The 18,797-nt window shown below is 41.0% G+C and overlaps 1 protein-coding gene across 5 annotated transcripts in view; it reads left to right on the forward strand.

The window, feature by feature from the left end:
• Positions 1-18,797, forward strand: part of LOC133658434 (mitogen-activated protein kinase kinase kinase kinase 4-like) — a 63,318-nt gene that overhangs the window by 33,287 nt on the left and 11,234 nt on the right. The window contains exons 12-27 of one of the 5 annotated variants that reach the window (XM_062060512.1): positions 78-288; positions 637-798; positions 2,907-2,993; positions 3,248-3,688; positions 4,168-4,317; positions 4,759-5,007; positions 5,250-5,341; positions 11,079-11,206; positions 11,315-11,409; positions 11,844-12,016; positions 12,096-12,225; positions 13,990-14,274; positions 16,374-16,491; positions 16,559-16,729; positions 16,797-16,940; positions 17,034-17,168. In XM_062060512.1, the coding sequence (XP_061916496.1) occupies positions 78-288; positions 637-798; positions 2,907-2,993; positions 3,248-3,688; positions 4,168-4,317; positions 4,759-5,007; positions 5,250-5,341; positions 11,079-11,206; positions 11,315-11,409; positions 11,844-12,016; positions 12,096-12,225; positions 13,990-14,274; positions 16,374-16,491; positions 16,559-16,729; positions 16,797-16,940; positions 17,034-17,168 (2,771 nt within the window). The remainder of the gene's footprint in view (positions 1-77; positions 289-636; positions 799-2,906; positions 2,994-3,247; positions 3,689-4,167; positions 4,318-4,758; positions 5,008-5,249; positions 5,342-11,078; positions 11,207-11,314; positions 11,410-11,843; positions 12,017-12,095; positions 12,226-13,989; positions 14,275-16,373; positions 16,492-16,558; positions 16,730-16,796; positions 16,941-17,033; positions 17,169-18,797) is intronic. The other 4 variants (XM_062060487.1, XM_062060521.1, XM_062060496.1 and 1 more) reach the window with 4 other exon arrangements.

Raw genomic sequence — 18,797 nt, forward strand, 5'->3', positions numbered from 1 at the left:
AGTTTCTACTTAACAGCCACTGCCCAAACTAAGTGCCAAAGCACAGTTTAACAATTGTGATTACTGTCACGGCCTAGCTCCATCGTTAATGTGCCGGGTGAGTCCACGCTGCGCAGAGACTTCATCCGCCTGCAGCAGGAAAACAAGGAGAGGTCAGAGGCACTTCGTCGTCAGCAGCTCCTGCAGGAGCAGCAGCTTCGCGAACAGGAGGAGTACAAGCGCCAACTACTGGCAGAGAGGCAGAAGCGTATTGAACAGCAGAAGGAGCAGCGACGGCGACTGGAGGAGGTTGCTTTATTATAGGAACTTCATAACCTATGTAATGTGTACTTAAGTGCATTTTTGTTATTTATTGATTTATTAGGGTTTTATTAATTTGTGTGATCACTATTTTGGTTAGTTTTTTTTATTGTTGGACACATTGTTTCCATGGCCAACAGTTTGTCCGCAATTACAATAATTGATGTCTTTATTTTGTTTGACGTTGTGGATTGTTTTTGTAGTATTTTTATTGGTTTCTAATATGAAAAGTGGTTGTTATCAAACATAACTGTCAAGGCCACAATTTATGGTGGTGTACGCAGCGCTGTGATGGATACACAAGAACTGAATGTCATATTCATTTGGACCTCACAGCAACAAAGACGCGAACGGGAGATGAGACGGCAACAAGAGCGGGATCAGCGTCGGCGAGAGCAGGAGGAGAAGAGGCGCATTGAGGAAATGGATCGCAGGCGCAAAGAGGAAGAAGAGCGCAGGCGTGCTGAGGACGAGAAAAGGAGGAATGATCGTGAACAGGTAATTTTTGCCATTAAGTCAAAACTGCAGGATATACTCGACATCCTTGCCTACACTAACAAACACAAAGATAACTATGCTATATTCTGGTTCTATCGCACTTAACACAACTGTTGATAATAAAAAGTGTTAAGGTATGTTTTCATGTAGTTGTAGCAGGGGTAGATTGTTTGATAAATTGTTGTTTTAGCTATTTGAGCTGTTGTTAGCTATGCATATTGATCAAATAATATTTGCAATTGATGTTATTGTAAGCAGATTCAGCTAACAGACATGACACAAAAGTATAGTAATTTCAAAAGGCAACTTTTTGGCTTTAAGAAACACAAAAACCCCCCAGAAAATAAATTGTGGTAATCAGTTACCATCTTAGGCCATTCAATCGATCACAACTGGACTGTTAGGTTTGTCTTAGAAGACGTTTCGCTGCTCATCCGAGTAGGCTTCATCAGTTTGTGCTCATATACTTAGATTTGTCAGCTCTAGTCTGGTTAGATCTAGTCTAGTCTAGCTCAGATCTAGTCTAGTCTAGCACAGATCTAGTCTAGATCTGACCAATCTAAGTCTTATGAGCACGAACTGATGAAGCCTACTCGGATGAACAGCCGAACGTCTTCTAAGACAAACCAAACAGTCCAGTTGCGATCCATTGAATGCCCTGAGATGATAATGACTTGGATGAATGAGAACCTTCATAGACATAGTCAATTACCGTTTCATTTTTTCAAAAATAATGGAGTCACTTAATGTTTAGGCAAAACTTATGGAATCTCCCTGTACATTTTAATTTCCAAAACTAACACTAGCATCATATTGAATCTGTTCATTAGTCTGCAGTTAAAAAGGAGTGTTCACACCCGAAGAGCTGTTGCATCAGGTGGATTGTCACCTGATGTCAATTGAAACAAAGGAGAGGATTATCAAACCTGTTTAAGAAGGTAATTCATCACGCAATGTTGCAAAATAAAAAAAGCGTCAAGACAGAAAACTTCAAGCGGTTTGTCTTGCAAATAAAAAATGCACAGCGAAACAAATGCAGGACAAATGGGCGGAAACTGAGGTCAGCGTCTGTAAACAGAAATGTAAGAAACAGACTAAAGGAAATGGGATTTAAATACAGAAATGCTAAACTAAAGCCGTCATTAAAAATAGGTTCCATTGGGCTAAGGAAAAGCAATCGTGGACAATGGATGTGTGAAAGAAAATCCTATTCAGCAAATGAACATCGGGCAAGGTGATGATGCTGGAACTTTTGTTAAATGTTTTTTTTTAAACTTTATTACAGTCCTCTAGGCATGAAGTAACACTCATCTAGTCACCTTTATAGTCTTACCCAATATAGTAGGCATGATAGAATAAGACATTATTTACTATAATATAGCCTCACACACACTCTATATACACACACATACAGCTAAACACAGCCACTGACCTGTGAAAATACGGCAACTTGTTTTATGATAATCTGCTGTGCAATACAATACCTTAGATTTGTTATTTTAAGGTACCGGTAATTTATCAATCAAAGTTTATTTGTGTAGCCCTTAATCAAAAATGCCTCAAAGGGCTTCACAAACCGCAACAACATCTTCTGTTCTGATCCCAAATCCGGACAAAAAAAACCCTCACCCCAATGGAAACAATGAGAAACCTTGGAAGGGACCGAATATGTGGGACCCCCCACCCCCTGTGACCGGTGCAATGAATGCCGAGTGGATACGGTTAATAATGTGAAACTTAAATGAGAGATACGCTCATTTAGCATTTTTTATGCTTGGAAATCCGTAATCTAGGCAAAAAATATTTAAAAGTTGCCTAAATATGCATATTTATACTAATAATAGGTCGTAGTCAAGTGTGAAACAGCAAGGAACTGCAATAGAGTGAAGCTGCAAAATTCAAGTGCAAAGTGGCAAGGGACGACTGTACTGCCTTAGATTGACACTGTTGTCTAAATAGCTCTGTTGTTAGCATTGCTTAGGCACACACTTGACAGCCTGTTAAATAAATTTTCATGTAGATTAGTATTTTTTAGTTTTTAGTGGAGGAAGGAATAATGTGTGAACATAGTAAATCTGAAGACTGCTTCATTTTACTTCGATTGACAGGAGTACATCCGACGGCAGTTAGAGGAAGAGCAGAGACACTTGGAGATGCTACAGGAACAGCTGTTGCGTGAACAGGCTATGTTGTTGGTCAGTCCCACAACTACACTACCTATAGCATGATTGTGTATTTGCTTGTCTGTCACATCACCTATTTGCAACTGACTCCAGGTTTGTTTTTATCTAATCATGTTTGAGAGGTAGGGACTGTAGAGGTTTTGGGACAATTCAACGAATCCTTTGATTAAGAAATTAGACAAGTGCTGCCGAGCGCGTACTTTTCTTTGGAAAGATTAAGCCACGTTGAATCCCTACTCCTTCAATCCTGCCCCACTCTACGATAGGAGTTCAAGTGGCGTGAGCTAGAGGAGCAGCGCAAGGCTGAGCGGCTTCACAAGCGGCTGCAGCAGGAACAGGTTTACCTGCTGTCACTCCAGCGTGCATCCCAACAGCAGATTGGCGACAAGTCCAAACTGCCCGCAGACCGTGTCACAGCTCCTCCAACGACCACCCCGCCCCTTGACAGAGTCCTCCCACAGCGACCACAAGCTGTGGTTCTTGACAGTTTTGTTGCCACAGGCTCTTCTGAGATCTCTGGTGTGCCACAGGCGATGCACCCTGACTGCGTTAAAGCTCAGGCAGCTGTGTTGGAGCAAAGTGACCATGACGAGAACTCTAGTAGTCCCAGCCCCACTCATGAGTCCACCATTGACTCCACCCCTTCCCTGGAAGAACATGCTGCATCCGATACACCAGTCACTCAACCTCCACAGCCTATCAGAGAGGTGAACCGCCTCGTTGGCTCTGAACGCCCTCCTGCCTGCTTTTTCCATCTTCTTCTCCTCGCTTGTCTTTGCTGCACCCCTGTGACAACATGGACAGGTGGTGCCAGCAACACCATCGCCACCATTTCTCTTTTTGAAGACCAAACTTGATGAAGACTTAAGGCTGCACTGCCAATGCAAAGTCGGGCCACTGCATGTAACGGACGAGGCCCACACTAACAAGCAGAACATGCCAGCAGTGACAAGTCATTAACAATGGTCTTTACTCCCTTTTCATGGTTTAAAGATGTTGACACGATAGAACCTGTATGTTACCTGTGTGTGTCTGTGCAGCTTCAAGCATGACTCATCACCTTAGCCACATGCATTTACAGGCAGTAAAAGAAGGAGAGCTCAGAGTGTGATGATGATGATAGACATTTTGAGCTTGATACCCACACTCACCTTATTGTTTGTCCCCTGTGGTTTCCTCACCCCAGGCTGACGAACGGTACCGTAAGAACATACAGGGCTCCCCTCAGACCGCCCCTCCTCCCAAGCAGCCCCCTCTGCCTCCCCGCTCAGTTGAACCCTTCTCCAACGGTAGCTCATCTGAGGTCTCCGCCATGCACCGGCCCATGGAGCCTCAGGTAACCCCCCCTTGTAATCTCTACCTTTTCTCCTTCCTCACTCATGCATAAACCGCAACATGGATATCCTCCTTGTCTGATCAAAAGCTTGTGAATCAATATAATGGTGATGTGGCTTCATTTGTTTATTACTTAGTAAAATGAAGTAAAACATTGCACAACCATTTTACACAAAACATGTTACAACCTGCATGTTTAAAATGTGTACGGCCCACATACAGATGTGAATGTGTGAAAATTGGTCATCAATGGTTTTCATCAATGTGTATCCCAAATTTTAATGTTAACATGAACGCGAGTCCAGACGTTAAACCGCCGTAAACCTTTGTTTGTTATTGTCCCCTGTATGCATGTGTGTATACCTGGGTGCATGTTTGTAACCCACACATCTTCCCTCATGTCTCACTGTGTTCACCCCCTCCCCTGCCCCATTCTTTCAAGGTCCAGTGGTCTCACCTTGCCGCTCTTAAGAGTAGCAACAGTGCCGCCCCTTCTCCGCCTCCTCCGCCCATGGTCGCTCGCTCCCAGTCCTTCAGTGAGCCCGGTGGTGTTACTGCTAACTTTGCACAGCTCCACATGCGCTCCCAGGAGCCCCACCATCACCACCCATCGCCTGCCCGTACTGACTCCCAGCCCCAACCTCCCCTACACCAGCCTCAGGCCCCACCTAGTGACGAAGTGCCACCCAAGGTAAGGGGGGCTCCCTCTCCTCCCCTGGTGTTTTCCCCTTGGTTTCCTCATTCTCTTGTTGTCATGTCTTGTCACTTCACTGACCATGCTCCTCCATCACAAGATGTGTGTCTGAATTTGGCAACAACTCTACAATACATGTAAAATGTGCCTACTAAAGTGTCTGAATTAAATGTTTGCTTGTGTATCAGTGGGTGACAGTTTCACACCAGTAAAGCAAGCATTGTGTATGTCTTGTCTAGGTACCCGTGAGAACCACGTCTCGATCTCCTGTACTGTCGCGCCGAGAGTCTCCGCTACCATCGCAGCCTAGCGGGCAGAGGAATGTATCTGGGTAAGTAGTCAGCCATTGGAGTAAATTGTGATACATTCAAATTAGAGATGTTTGATAGTGGCTTTTCTACCAATATCATCCAGCTTTTCATTTTTGTTACGGATATCAATCGACACGATATATGCAGCAACTTTATCCTCTTCTGGTGTAATGAATGAACACATTATGCTTCTTTTACTCTGATACCACAAGATGCATTTCACAAATAAATACTGTGCGAAATAAGACAAATACTGCAATGTAACATATAGAAAAAGTGCCATGTCGTCTTCCCATCATTAGAGCCCTCTAGACATGAAAACATCCATATAGTCACCGTAACACTCAACCAATCTAATAGTTCTACTCACTAGCTACGTGCACACAGTTAATCCTAACCAAAACAAAAATGCTTCATGTAAACAAGGCATTTGGAATTTTCTGACCCAAACACACTTTCGGATCAAAATGTAATTCCGATCGAGACACATGGTTTTGATTGATTGATTGATTGAAACTTTTATTAGTAGATTGCACAGTGAAGTACATATTCTGTACAATTGACCACTAAATGGTAACACCCAAATAAGTTTTTCAACTTGTTTAATTCGTGGTCCACTTTAATTGATTCATGATACAGATATATACTATTTTCATAATACAGTCATCACACAAGATAATCATCAGAGTATATACATTGAATTATTACCATTATTTACAATCCGGGGTGTGGGATATGGGGGGGGGGGGTTAGGTTTGGTTGGTATCAACATTTTAGTCATCAACAATTGCATAATCAGAGAAATGGACATTGGAACTGTTTAGTACTGACTTGGTAGGATATGTACAGCAAGTAGTGGACACAGAGAGAGAGATCACAAATTATAAGAAAAAGTATCTACATTTGATTATTTACATTTGATTATTTACAATCCGAAGAGCTTTGATGAGGAAGGGGAAGTGAGGGGAGGGTGTTAGTTTAGGGTTGAAGTTGCCTGGAGGTGTTCTTTTAGTGCGGTTTTGAAGGAGGATAGAGATGCTCTTTCTTTTACACCTGTTGGGAGTGCATTCCATATTGATGTGGCATAGAAAGAGAATGAGTTAAGACCTTTGTTAGATCGGAATCTGGGTTTAACGTGGTTAGTGGAGCTCCCCCTGGTGTTGTGGTTATGGTTATGGTTTATGCCGATAGTCATTTGGATTGTATCGCGTATAACACTTCTTCCGAAATTCGGATCTAAATTATCCTTACTGCGCATGTCTTTGATGTCAGATTTACTTAAATTGTGGATGGGGGACTAAATTTAGTAGTCTTGAAATGAAACCATTGTCTTGCAGTTGTCTTCCCCCTCGATTATATACTGTTGAGTTTGTTGCTCTAAAACCCAGACTAGCAAAAACAAAAGTATGGTCTGAAAAAAGGGATCCAGTTGTCTCAACAAGCCGTTTTATTCAGGACCTTATAGTTACTCCAAGTGATAACTGCTAGACCAGGGGTCACCAACCTTTTTGAAAGCAAGTGCTACTTCTTGGGTAGTGATTAATGCGAAGGGCTACCAGTTTGATACACACTTAAATAAATTGCCAGAAATAGCCAATTTGCTCAATTTACCTTTAACTCTATGTTATTATTAATAATTAATGATATTTACACTTAATTGAACGGTTTAAAAGAGGAGAAAACACGAAAAAAATGACAATTAAATTTTGAAACATAGTTTATCTTCAATTTCGACTCTTTAAAATTCAAAATTCAACCGAAAAAAAGAAGAGAAAAACTAGCTAATTCGAATCTTTTTGAAAAAATTAAAAAAAGAATTTATGGAACATCATTAGTAATTTTTCCTGATTAAGATTAATTTTAGAATTTGGATGACATGTTTTAAATAGGTTAAAATCCAATCTGCACTTTGTTAGAATATATAACAAATTGGACCAAGCTATATTTATAACAAAGACAAATCGTTATTTCTTCTAGATTTTCCAGAACCAAATTTTTAAAAGAAATTCAAAAGACTTTGAAATAAGATTTAAATTTGATTCTACAGATTTTCTAGATTTGACAGAATAATTTTTTTGCATTTTAATCATAATAAGTTTTCTTCGTCGAAAAAACAGAAGCTAAAATTAAGAATTAAATTAAAATGTATTTATTATTCTTTACAATAAACATTTTTTTTTACTTGAACATTGATTTAAATTGTCAGGAAAGAAGAGGAAGGAATTTAAAAGGTAAAAAGGTATATGTGTTTAAAAATCCTAAAATCATTTTTAAGGTTGTATTTTTTCTCTAAAATTGTCTTTCTGAAAGTTATAAGAAGCAAAGTAAAAAAAATAATGAATTTATTTAAACAAGTGAAGACCAAGTCTTTAAAATATTTTCTTGGATTTTCAAATTATATTTGAGTTTTGTCTCTCTTAGAATTAAAAATGTCAGGCAAAGCGAGACCAGCTTGCTAGTAAATAAATACAATTAAAAAAATAGAGGCAGCTCACTGGTAAGTGCTGCTATTTGAGCTATTTTTAGAACAGGCCAGCGGGCTACTCATCTGGTCCTTACGGGCTACCTGGTGCCCGCGGGCACCGCGTTGGTGACCCCTGTGCTAGACTCAGGCACATACACAATCTCGTAACATAAAGAGGGCGTCGCAAGCACAGAGGGCACAGAACAGCTCCATGTCAAAAAGAGAGGAAAAACAAAAGTAGCGAAGAGAAGATAAAATTAGTAATGTGACGACGTCGGACAAGCAGAAATGCACAGAGCTGCTTCTTCTACTTTTGTTTCCGGTATGTGCTGCGCATGTCAAAATAAAGCATTCCGATCTAAGGTGTGATGCATGAAAATGCCTGTCATAATTAGATTTTTTTTTTTCAGGGTGTATGTTCTAATCCAAATTATGATCAGATTAAATCAAGTTTGCCCATGTACACGTGGCTACTGATAGCCAGAGGATACTCCAAACGTCATTACTCTAGCCGGCGTTGAGACTTTCAGCACAGCCACTACATGGAAATACTTTGTCACATGCTGTGTAATTCTTCTCAGTTGGGCTTCGAAGAAAAAGCGCATCAACCGTTTTACTCTCTATTTAACATGACAAACAGGCATGTAAACAATGACTCCATCAGCATAGAAATGGAAGTTCCATTTAACTCGGAAACAAAAGTCCCCCTTTGGTGAATATCTGTTGTGGTCACCACAACATAATAATGGGAAATAAGACAAATACTGTACTGTAATACATATAGGACATACATATGACTTAATTTAAACCTAAAATACATTAAAGTTGCTTTAAAAACACAAATAAAAAATATCAAAATTCGGAGCGCTAAGAGGCAAGGGATGAAACTGTATTTATGTTTAACATTTTCAAACATTAAAAAAATCATAACATATAGTCAAGTAAAATAAGTAAGACAGATCAATTATATTATCCAACTAAATAAGGCTGACAACTTGACAATCTGCAAAACTGCACATTTCTATGTGGCACAGACATCCGTAAAAGAAAGGAAAGCGCAAAGTATGACACAAGTCTGGACTAATAAACTTGTTATAGCTATGGTTTGTTTAACTGGCTTCTGTGTTATCTTGCTTCTGAGTGCAGCTGTGGCAGTTAGGTCAATTAATCTTTTTGTTCATGTACGCAGATTTGTCATTACTCTTACTGCTTCATCTAAATGCTCCAACTGTATAAGTGCCCAACTACTTCGTAAATATGATAAGTATACCTACTGCCATGATTACAATGCCTGGTGTGTTGAAAGAAAATAGTATGGAAAAGTAACATATAAAAGAAGGAAAAAAGTCTACCGTGCTTGCAGCTTGAATTGAATCTATGATGAAAAGTAATAAAGCAACACCCACAATACTCACACTGTTACCACCAGACTACAATACCTTCATCTGTTTAGAACAAATAAACCTGTGTTTTGGCAGGGCGATATAAGGTAATCTAGCTGCCCACGTCCTGGCAAGTGATTTAACGTGATTGCGATGCGTTGTTTCCAACAAATAAGCGTTCATATGTGACACCCCCATGGAATAACCTCTCAGTATTGTAGTCAAGCAGACAAATGTGGTTTAAAAATAAAGCTAGACATGTGGTTAACAGTATTTTCGTCAGCTATATTCATTATGTCTGATGCAGAAGATAAGCTTTCACAGTTGTTTGATCGATTTGTTTCAACTGTTTTATGTTACTATACAACACACAATGCACACTCACTCTATAATCTGCCAAGCATTGTGCAAAGATAATGAACTGAGTGTGTATGTGTAATGGGGGCGTGGCTGTAAGAGTCAATTCGAGTGTAAATGGAAGAATTAGCAGAAGGTATTCAAAAGTGAAAAATAATAAACTTTGCTCTTCATGTTATTTAAGGGTCATCACACACGTCCCAAAAATCCAGGAAATACCTTATCTGATTAAATTATTATCAGCATGAAAACATCAACAAAAATCACAAAAAAATATTTTGTGAAAATAATATAGATTTAATCACTCTACTATCGATCATAGGCAAGGCAAGGCAAGGCAGCTTTATTTGTATAGCGCTTTTCATACACAAGGCAGACTCAAAGTGCTTCACAGACAACAAAGTGAAATGAAAGAAAATAAAAGCAAAATTAAAATGCAGACAATAAAAATAAAAACAGTGCAGACGTTAAAAGTTAAAAGATTAAAAGATTTAGCTGAAAGCTAAGGTGAACATAAAAGTCTTCAGTCTAGTTTTAAAAGTAGTGAGAGTTGGGGAAAGTCTGACATCTTCAGGAAGTTTATTCCAGCTATGTGTTGCATAGTGACTGAATGATGCTCTCCCTTGATTTGAGTTTACTCTTGGAACCGCTAACAGATTGGTCTCAGAAGATCTTAGTGATCTAGAGGGCTTATATAGTGGGAGCATATCAGTGATATACTTGGGCCCTAGACCATTTAGTGATTTATATGTGAGCAGGAGGATTTTGAAATCAATTCTCTGATGTACAGGGAGCCAATGTAAGGATTTAAGAATTGGTGTAATGTGCTCACATTTTTTGGTCTTTGTTAGAACTCTAGCAGCAGCGTTCTGAACAAGCTGTAGCTGCCTGACACTGATATTACTCATTGTTTCAACACTACGATATATCGATTAATCCGCCCTTCCATTTGTGTAGCCTTTACAACATATGTTTCATTATCCTCTCGCTAGACTATTAACAATCTACTTATTTATACCTGTTAATAGCCGATTACTTTTTGCTGTGACGTGGTTCTATGATTGATATCTACTTTTCTTCAAGTTTACTAAGCACTTACATAGCATGCACTCAAAAACTTCCACACAAATATGCACAATTACCCCCATCCCACCCCTTTGCCGCTAAACTCCCCGTGGTGCGATGGAGTACGGAGCAGCGCCCTGATGGCGCCAGCTTCGAACCGAATGTTTAGCGTCATCCTCCTACCTGTAAGAAATTTTGTTCATTTTCTACAATGGAGGCGATGATTATTAAGGTAGGGGAGTGGCCATACACCATTAGTTGCTAGCCACCAAAAATAGATAAATTATCAATTACATGGGATCGGCGTTGAAAGGCATTAATGGCTTTTTTTTTCACAGAAAACGGCTGATACTGATCAGTTGCAAATTGATCAGCTCATCCCTAAATATTAAATTTTTATGCCAATATCGCCTGATAATATCAGGCATCCCTAATGTAAATGGTGTGGGGTATATAATTGAACATGGTGCCCTTATTTGTTTTGGACAGCAACGTGGACCACCGCCCTCTGTGGGACCGTGTGGAGAAATTGCAGCCTCGGCCTGGCAGCGGCAGCTCCTCTGGTTCCTCCAACTCCAGCTCCCAGGCCAGTCCTGGGGACCGCTTCAGGCCACGCTGTGAGTCCCCTGCTACCGTACTCAGACACTTACCGGTAGCTAAGCTTGATTGCTTTATCGTTTAAACCCAACACTTACATATAATCTTCTCTCTTTTCCTTTTTGAAGCATCGTCCAAATCTGAAGGTTCGCCCCTCCAACGCCCTGAGAGTGTTCCCAAAAAAACCGATGAAAAGAACTTGGCCAGGCCCACTAGACCTGCTGTAAGTCTTCTGTTTTGTAATTAGGCAGCAAAACTGTTGATAAAAAGGTTAACCCCCCTCTTTTTTTATCTCACCCACCTGACGTGTACCTTCACAATAATCGAATGTTTGGTATTTGTTGTGGAACCACTTAGGTTGACATGGTAAGACCATTAAAAAAGACAAAATCATCTTTCCTCTGCTGTTCCTGCTCCATTTCCGCCAGTCACTGCATCCTGTAACGGTTAAAGTTAAAACCTTTTTGCTTTTTTGTAGGATTAATTCCGTAATTATTTACACCTGCGAATGTGCCATTGTGTGCCTGCACGATTCCTTCTTCACTTTGTTACCCTACGCAGTGGCTGAAACCTCCACCACCGGACTTAAACACAATCTCAATGACGTGCATGCGAGCGTTTGCTGTCACCAAGCTCATGTTTTTCACTGCTCCTCAGGACCTGACAGCCCTCGCCAAGGAGCTCCGTGCAGTGGACGACGTGCGACCTCCCCACAAAGTGACTGACTACTCTTCCTCAAGTGAGGACTCTGGCACCACCGATGAGGAAGACGATGAAGAAGTAGATCAGGAGGCGGGAGAGGAATCCACCTCGGGTGCTGAGGACTCTCGGTCAGTTATGCTATACTGTTTGTCTGTTTGTTTTTTTTAACGTAGATTTTATTAAAATGGGTCTGATTGTGGCCATCAGGTCCTCTCATGGTTTCCACAGGAGGCTGAGTAATGGAGAAACTGGGTCTGCTAAAACAATGCTGGTTGAAGACTCTGAGAGCGAGCAGGCCACTACTCCCTCAAAGGATGGTACGCTGGTCATCAGACAGGTACGGAGAAGAGATGAGAAGATCTTTTTAAAACATTGTCAGCACATAACTATGGCGTCAAAACAGTGTCAAAATCTTGCACATATTGGGACACTCCTTTTAAGAGGGAAGAGTTCACCCAGATCATTTTATTCTCAGGCTGTCTAAATTAATGAGAGGTGACTAGAATGGAACTTAAACAATTCATTCTACTAAAAAGGAGTACGTACAAACAATAGCAATACCAACGCTGGAGAGTTAACTAAGCTGTCTAAAGTCCGGAACAATCTCTAAAATGGATGCCCTCCTCGCATGCTATTTGTCCGCCTTGGCTGCCTCGTCTTGACACGGATCGAAACTGAAAGTTAACTTGACGTGTGTGTGCCGAGCGCACTCACCTCTGTCCACTCTCCCTTTGTCTCTCGTTCCTAGTACCTTTCCCTCCGAAGTCTAAATGAGATACATGCTTTGGCAGCGTCTTTTTGCTCTCAAGCGGATTCTATGCTCGCAATGTATCTATCGTTCTCCACGTGTGTGACGTTCCACTCTTTTGGCACTTAGGGGCGGACATTGAGTAAAAAAAACCTGTGTTCTGGTAGGGCGATGTAAGGTAATCTAGCTGCCCACGTCCTGGCAAGCAATTTAACGTGATTGCGATGCGTTGTTTCCAACAAATAAGCGTTCATATGTGACACCCCCATGGAATAACCGCTCAGTATTGTATTCAAGCAGACAAATGTGTTTTTTTAAACTAAAGCTAGACATGTGAGTAACAGTATTTTCATCAGCTACATTCATTATGTCTGATGCAGAAGATAAGCTTTCACGGTTGTTTGATCGATTTGTTCCAACTGTTTCATGTTACTATGCAACACACAATGCACACATTGCCTCTGCAACTCCCCTCCTTTCTGTTTGGTCACTTTAAACACCCACTCGTCCTGGTCAGAGCCTATTTGAGGGAACTGGTACTGGCAAACTGTGGCCCTTCTCAAGAAGAGTAGTCTTTAGAGTAAAGTTTAGACAAAATGAACTATTATATCATTGCTTATGGAGTAAAATGCTTAAAATAAAAACTATAAAATAACATTTGATCATATTGTGAGGGCATCACACTCGCGACTCTGGCACTATGACATCATCATTGATAAATGAGCTACCTTTTATCATATAAAGTAGGTCTATAAAATGCAACGGTTGTTAAAAGTTGTTGTTAAAGATCGACATTTTTGACATGACATAACCTATCGTAATGCCATCGTTTAATAGGTTGCAGTGTAAAACATGTATATTAAACTGCAAAATACAGTGATATTGGCTTATTTTGTCAGACACCTTTCAGAAGGGGACACACAACAGGCTCCCTCAAATTGGCTCTGATCAGGAGAGAGTAGGTGTTTAAAGTGACCAATCAGAAAAGAGGGGAGTTGCTGTGCTGTGAATTAAATGCCTGCTTCTAAGTGCCAAAAAGGGTGGAATGCTGCACACGTGGATTAAGTGAAAGACACTTTGTGTGCTCATATTAAGTCTACACACGCTGAGTTTTTTACGCGCTAAGATTTTGGCACTGTTTGACGCCATATATAACCATGACTTCCACCAGTAGAACATAGACTTTGTTTAACGTTTTCATCCACCAATTCATCGCTATCCTGCATTTTTGTGTGAAGTATACGTACATAGACCCACTGAGAATATGTTGTTTGTTGGAAGAAGAGGATCCTAAACACACAAGCCTGCACGCTCAAAAGTTGAGCCCAAAAGTGTGCCTGTTCTTGCTTGCAGAGCACCGCTGACATAAAGCGGTTGATCAGTCTCTCTTCCGCTTCCCTGGCCGGCAACGCTCACGGCCATCCCCAAACCCCAAGCCACAGCTTCCAAGAGAAAAATGGCTTTGTTGGCCGCATTCACCACCTACCAGACCTTATCCAGCAGAGCCATCACTCCCCATCCTCTTCCACATCCATGCTTTCCTCCCCCTCCTCCTCTTCCTCCTTCTCATCATCTCCTAGCCATGCCAGTCTGGCCATGTCCTCACAGAACCCCTTGGACAAGCTTGTTGCCATTGAGGTACGTGGCCCTTACTCTGCTGAGGCCAGCAACGCAGGAATGGACTGCAGGCTGTTCAGGCTCGGATAGACAGTACAGGCAGCCAATCTGGGTCAAATAAGAGTTGCATGCTTCTCTTTAAGTTGTCTGGGTCCATAGTAGTATAACCTTAAAAGTGCGGTGAGACTGTTTCATAGTCAAACACATTTCATTCCAGCGCACTGATTGACTTCTGATTTAGCTGGAACTATTCTGTTTCAGGGTCTGTCGCCATGTGTATGACTGTACAGACAATGTTAAAGTAAAATGTTTTAACTATAATACAAGGGTAAAAAAAACGGACCAATTATAATGCAGCACTCCTAACATTATGACTCATTAGTGTGAAGGTGACGCTTGCGACGCCACTGTTTTTGACAACAAGTGATGATGCAACTGGTCACACGAATACTCTTCCTCCTGTTGAGATTACTTTTAGGTATATTTTACATCAAGGTTCTGTATTTGTTAAGGCTGACAGAGTAAAAAAGAGAGCAACTCCGAGCCTGTATGAAACCTAAAGTACCATCCTAGTTGTTGGGTCGAGCATCTCTGCATCTCCTGGCTTTGCTCTTCCTCTCCTCTGCCTCCTCGTGGCCAAGCTGACACCTCCCTCTAACATGGCTCTGTCCTGGTGGTAGAACACTGTCATAGCAGGGAGGAAACCTTCCCTGGAACTTCGTGGAGTGAACTAACAAGTGTTTCTGTGATAGTGAGTTTTTACTATTGCCTCGAACCAAATGCATCTTGGTGGTAAATTTAGGGTCCTCTTCTGCCTGCACGTGATCACAAGCAGCCTTTCAACACTTTACTGCAGCCAATAATATTTACTACCATGGCTTCTTCCTTTCCATTTCCACTGTCCAAAATAATCTCATCTTCACTTCAGCTACATGTTTTAATATGCTTGTGTGTCTAACAAAGTGCTTTGATATTTTCTATAATGCTTGTTTGTTTAACAAATAATTTTCATTACAGCGTTACCTTTGTTTTCGTTTTAGTATCTATTTCAAAAGGTGCGAAGACCAAATCGTACAAAAACCAAACCAGTTTTTCCCATAGGAAATTATTCCAGACACTCAAAAATATGATTTTTTTTATAGAGAATAATAGTTTTACAACAATATATATAATAATAATTTTAGGGCTGCACATATAATCAACTTCAAATCGACATTCAGGTTTTGGCTACTATAATACCTGTATTTTTTTTGTCTCCATCTTTGAATCAGAATTGTTGAGCCTTGCCTCCATGGCCAGCTGGCCAATTACAAGTGGGTACAGGAAACAGCAAGTTTGTGTGCGTTGCAGCTGATGCAGTCAGTGTGCTAATAACAAAAATGGTAAAAATGGCTGAAGGAACATCTCCAGTGACAGCAGTACAACATCAACTTAGTTTGAAAGGTGTGGACGACGATGAGGCTATGACAAGCGGCCTAATATGTCTGAAAGAAGATTATTGCATGTTGTTTTAATGTGTGGCAACTTGAGAAGACAAACATGTTGAATGACAGTCTAAAAGTAACGCAACCTCTTTCATAATGTTTGCAATTTTTTGCATTCAAATTAATAAAGTCTAAAAATCTCAAATCAAATCACTATTGCAATTTTTGGCATAATTGTTTGTTTTTTATCCCTTAATTGTGCAGTCCTATTTGATATGTATTACACACATATATGTACATTTAACAGTATTTTCACCTTCTTTCATTCAATAATTGTTCATCGTTCTTCTGTGTGCGTTTTATGAACAACTAAACCGCAAGCACCACATAATAAAGATGATTAGAATAATCCGTAGCTTGACTCTGGGTATAATACCCACCTCTAAAAGAACCACTATATCTCCACACAGGCTGAGTCACCAACACATGGAATTCTTTGTTTGGGCACTTGATTCAAACAAACTAGTGGGTTCCGCACAATAACCGTAAGATAACTGAAAGAATTCCAGTGGAAAACCAAATTATACGAAAACAAAGGTAGCACTATACTTTGAGCTATAACAGAGTGAGGACTGTTTAGTCGTTCAATCTGGTAACTCTGTGCTGAGTCTGTCATGTTGTTCCTGTGTCGGACAGAGCCAATCGGAGAGCAATTCCATGTCCAAACACAAATCATCTTCCTCCTTCACTCCCTTCATCGACCCTCGCCTTCTCCAGATCTCCCCATCCAGCGGCAGCTCACTCAACAACATGGGTGAGTCAAAAGTGGGCTAGTTTGCTGTGTCAAATGTGAGTCTTCAAACTCTTCTGTCTGCGCACAGCTGTATTTGGGCAGGACGTACGTCTCGCAGACCCACTGAGGTCTGACCCGTCGCGCAAAGGCTCAGTGGTTAATGTCAACCCCGTCAACACACGTCCGCCCAGCGACACGCCAGAGATCCGGAAGTATAAGAAGCGGTTCAACTCGGAGATCCTGTGCGCTGCCCTTTGGGGTAGGTGTTTGTACTGTTATGTCATTCCCTTTAGGCAAGTGTCTCTAAGCCGCGTTTGCAACCACAGGTGTCAACCTACTGGTCGGGACCGAGAGCGGCCTGATGCTGCTGGATCGCAGCGGTCAGGGGAAAGTGTACCCCCTCATCAACCGGCGGCGCATCCAGCAAATGGACGTCCTGGAGGGTCTGAATGTCCTAGTTACTATATCAGGTACAGGCACCGCATCTCTTCATGGACCACGTTACTGATGAACGTGGCAAAGCATTGGCATAATGGATGGTTGACTTTGGGTTCTTTTCCTAGGCAAAAAGAACAAGCTGCGAGTTTATTATCTGTCATGGCTTCGTAACAAGATTCTGCATAATGACCCAGAGGTGGAGAAGAAACAGGGCTGGGTTAATGTGGGCGACCTGGAGGGATGCGTCCACTACAAAGTTGGTACGTGGGCAAAGCCGTCAAAGATGAGAGATACCGACTCAGGTTGCACAATTAATTGAGTTTTAGTCACGATTCTGGCTGTCGCCATTTTAAATGGTGATCGTTTAACAACTAGGCTCCGCTGCCTATCAAATCAAGCACTTTTACAGTCGGGGGCAGAAGAGCAGCAGCGGCTACGGCCCATGCCAGAGGCCATTGTGTATGCGCACCGAGCTCCATGATCACACCAGCCAGCATTAACAAACTTTCTCGGGCTGCTGCAGCCGGTTTGCCTGTTTCACTTTTGTGAAGTCTAACTCGGCGTGCGCTTAAGACTGCACTGCTGATATTAACCTCTAAAGGCCTTAGTGGCCACATGCGTGGACAGCACCTTTTAGCTCTTATTTCCAAAATTGTGTACACTACTGAATTGGGGTCTTATGCCGACATATGGACACTTATACTGCCATCTGGTGGTGTCAGAAGAGTATAACATACAATGGAATTTGGAAAAAAAAGTGTAAAAATAAAAATTTGCATGTCACTTCACATGAAGTACACGTTTGTGCACTTTTGAACTAAGTACATCATATTAAAAGATGATTTTTAGTTTTTATACTAATTAGGGTCCAATAAGCCCAAATAGCAAAGAGAAATAAATAAAAGCATGTAAACAAACAGCTTGGGCCTTAAGATGTTAAACATGGTGTGGACGCCAGCTCAACCAATGTTGGACTTCATGCACCCTCTTTACCGTATGAATCAAAGAAATGCGTAAATTTAATTACGCATCAAAGGAATCTTTCGCGGGAATACAGTTGTCCCTCGTTTATCGCTGTTAACTGGTTCCAGGCATGACCGCGGTAGATTAATTTCAGCAAAGTAGGAATTATTAATTAGAAATATAATTTTTTCATAGCTAGAATATAAAACTTTTTATGACCATCAAAATATGTTTTTTAACCTTATTAAAGCTGTCGAGACATCAAAAAACACACATCGTCACTTTTACACTTGTTTTTTAAACATTTAGTGGACATAATAGAAAATAAGACAACTGTACTGACTTTAGGAGCCATGGTCTCATCTACTGACAATACTAGTGTAGTATTGATATTTGTAGTTCATCTAGCAATTTTTATGCTTCAGTGAGGCAAAAAATATGTCAAATATGTTTAAAAATTTGCTATAGAGTTAAGCCCTAAGTGGGATGTGATGACTATTTCCTTTAAACTAGATGGACTACATAACGCTGTATAATTGTATTTTGTCATTTGATATACCGTAACTTCTGGGCTTTAGAGCACATCTGTTTTTAAACCGCACCCACTTAGTTTTAGGACACATTTTATTTTGTGCATATGTTGAGCGCACCCGTCTACTAGCCTCAGGTGTTCACATTGAAACATGAAATGTTTAGACAGACATTTGTGTACATTCATAAATTTAAGAAAAGACAGTGCCTGTAACACGCTTTCAGCCTACCGGTGAGCGCAGTTGTCGTCCTCCTCGGAATGCACGCTGGGGCCGCATTCTTCCATGTCGGAGTTGAGGACTCAGGGTTGCTTCGTCCCGTGGCGAGAATTTTGTCTGGAGGCCGGTTTCCTCTGTTTTTGTGCCTTCTTTTTTCGCGTTTAGCCATCCGGACCT

Source organism: Entelurus aequoreus, linkage group LG01 (assembly GCF_033978785.1).
Source record: "Entelurus aequoreus isolate RoL-2023_Sb linkage group LG01, RoL_Eaeq_v1.1, whole genome shotgun sequence".
NCBI classification, from domain to species: domain Eukaryota; kingdom Metazoa; phylum Chordata; class Actinopteri; order Syngnathiformes; family Syngnathidae; genus Entelurus; species Entelurus aequoreus.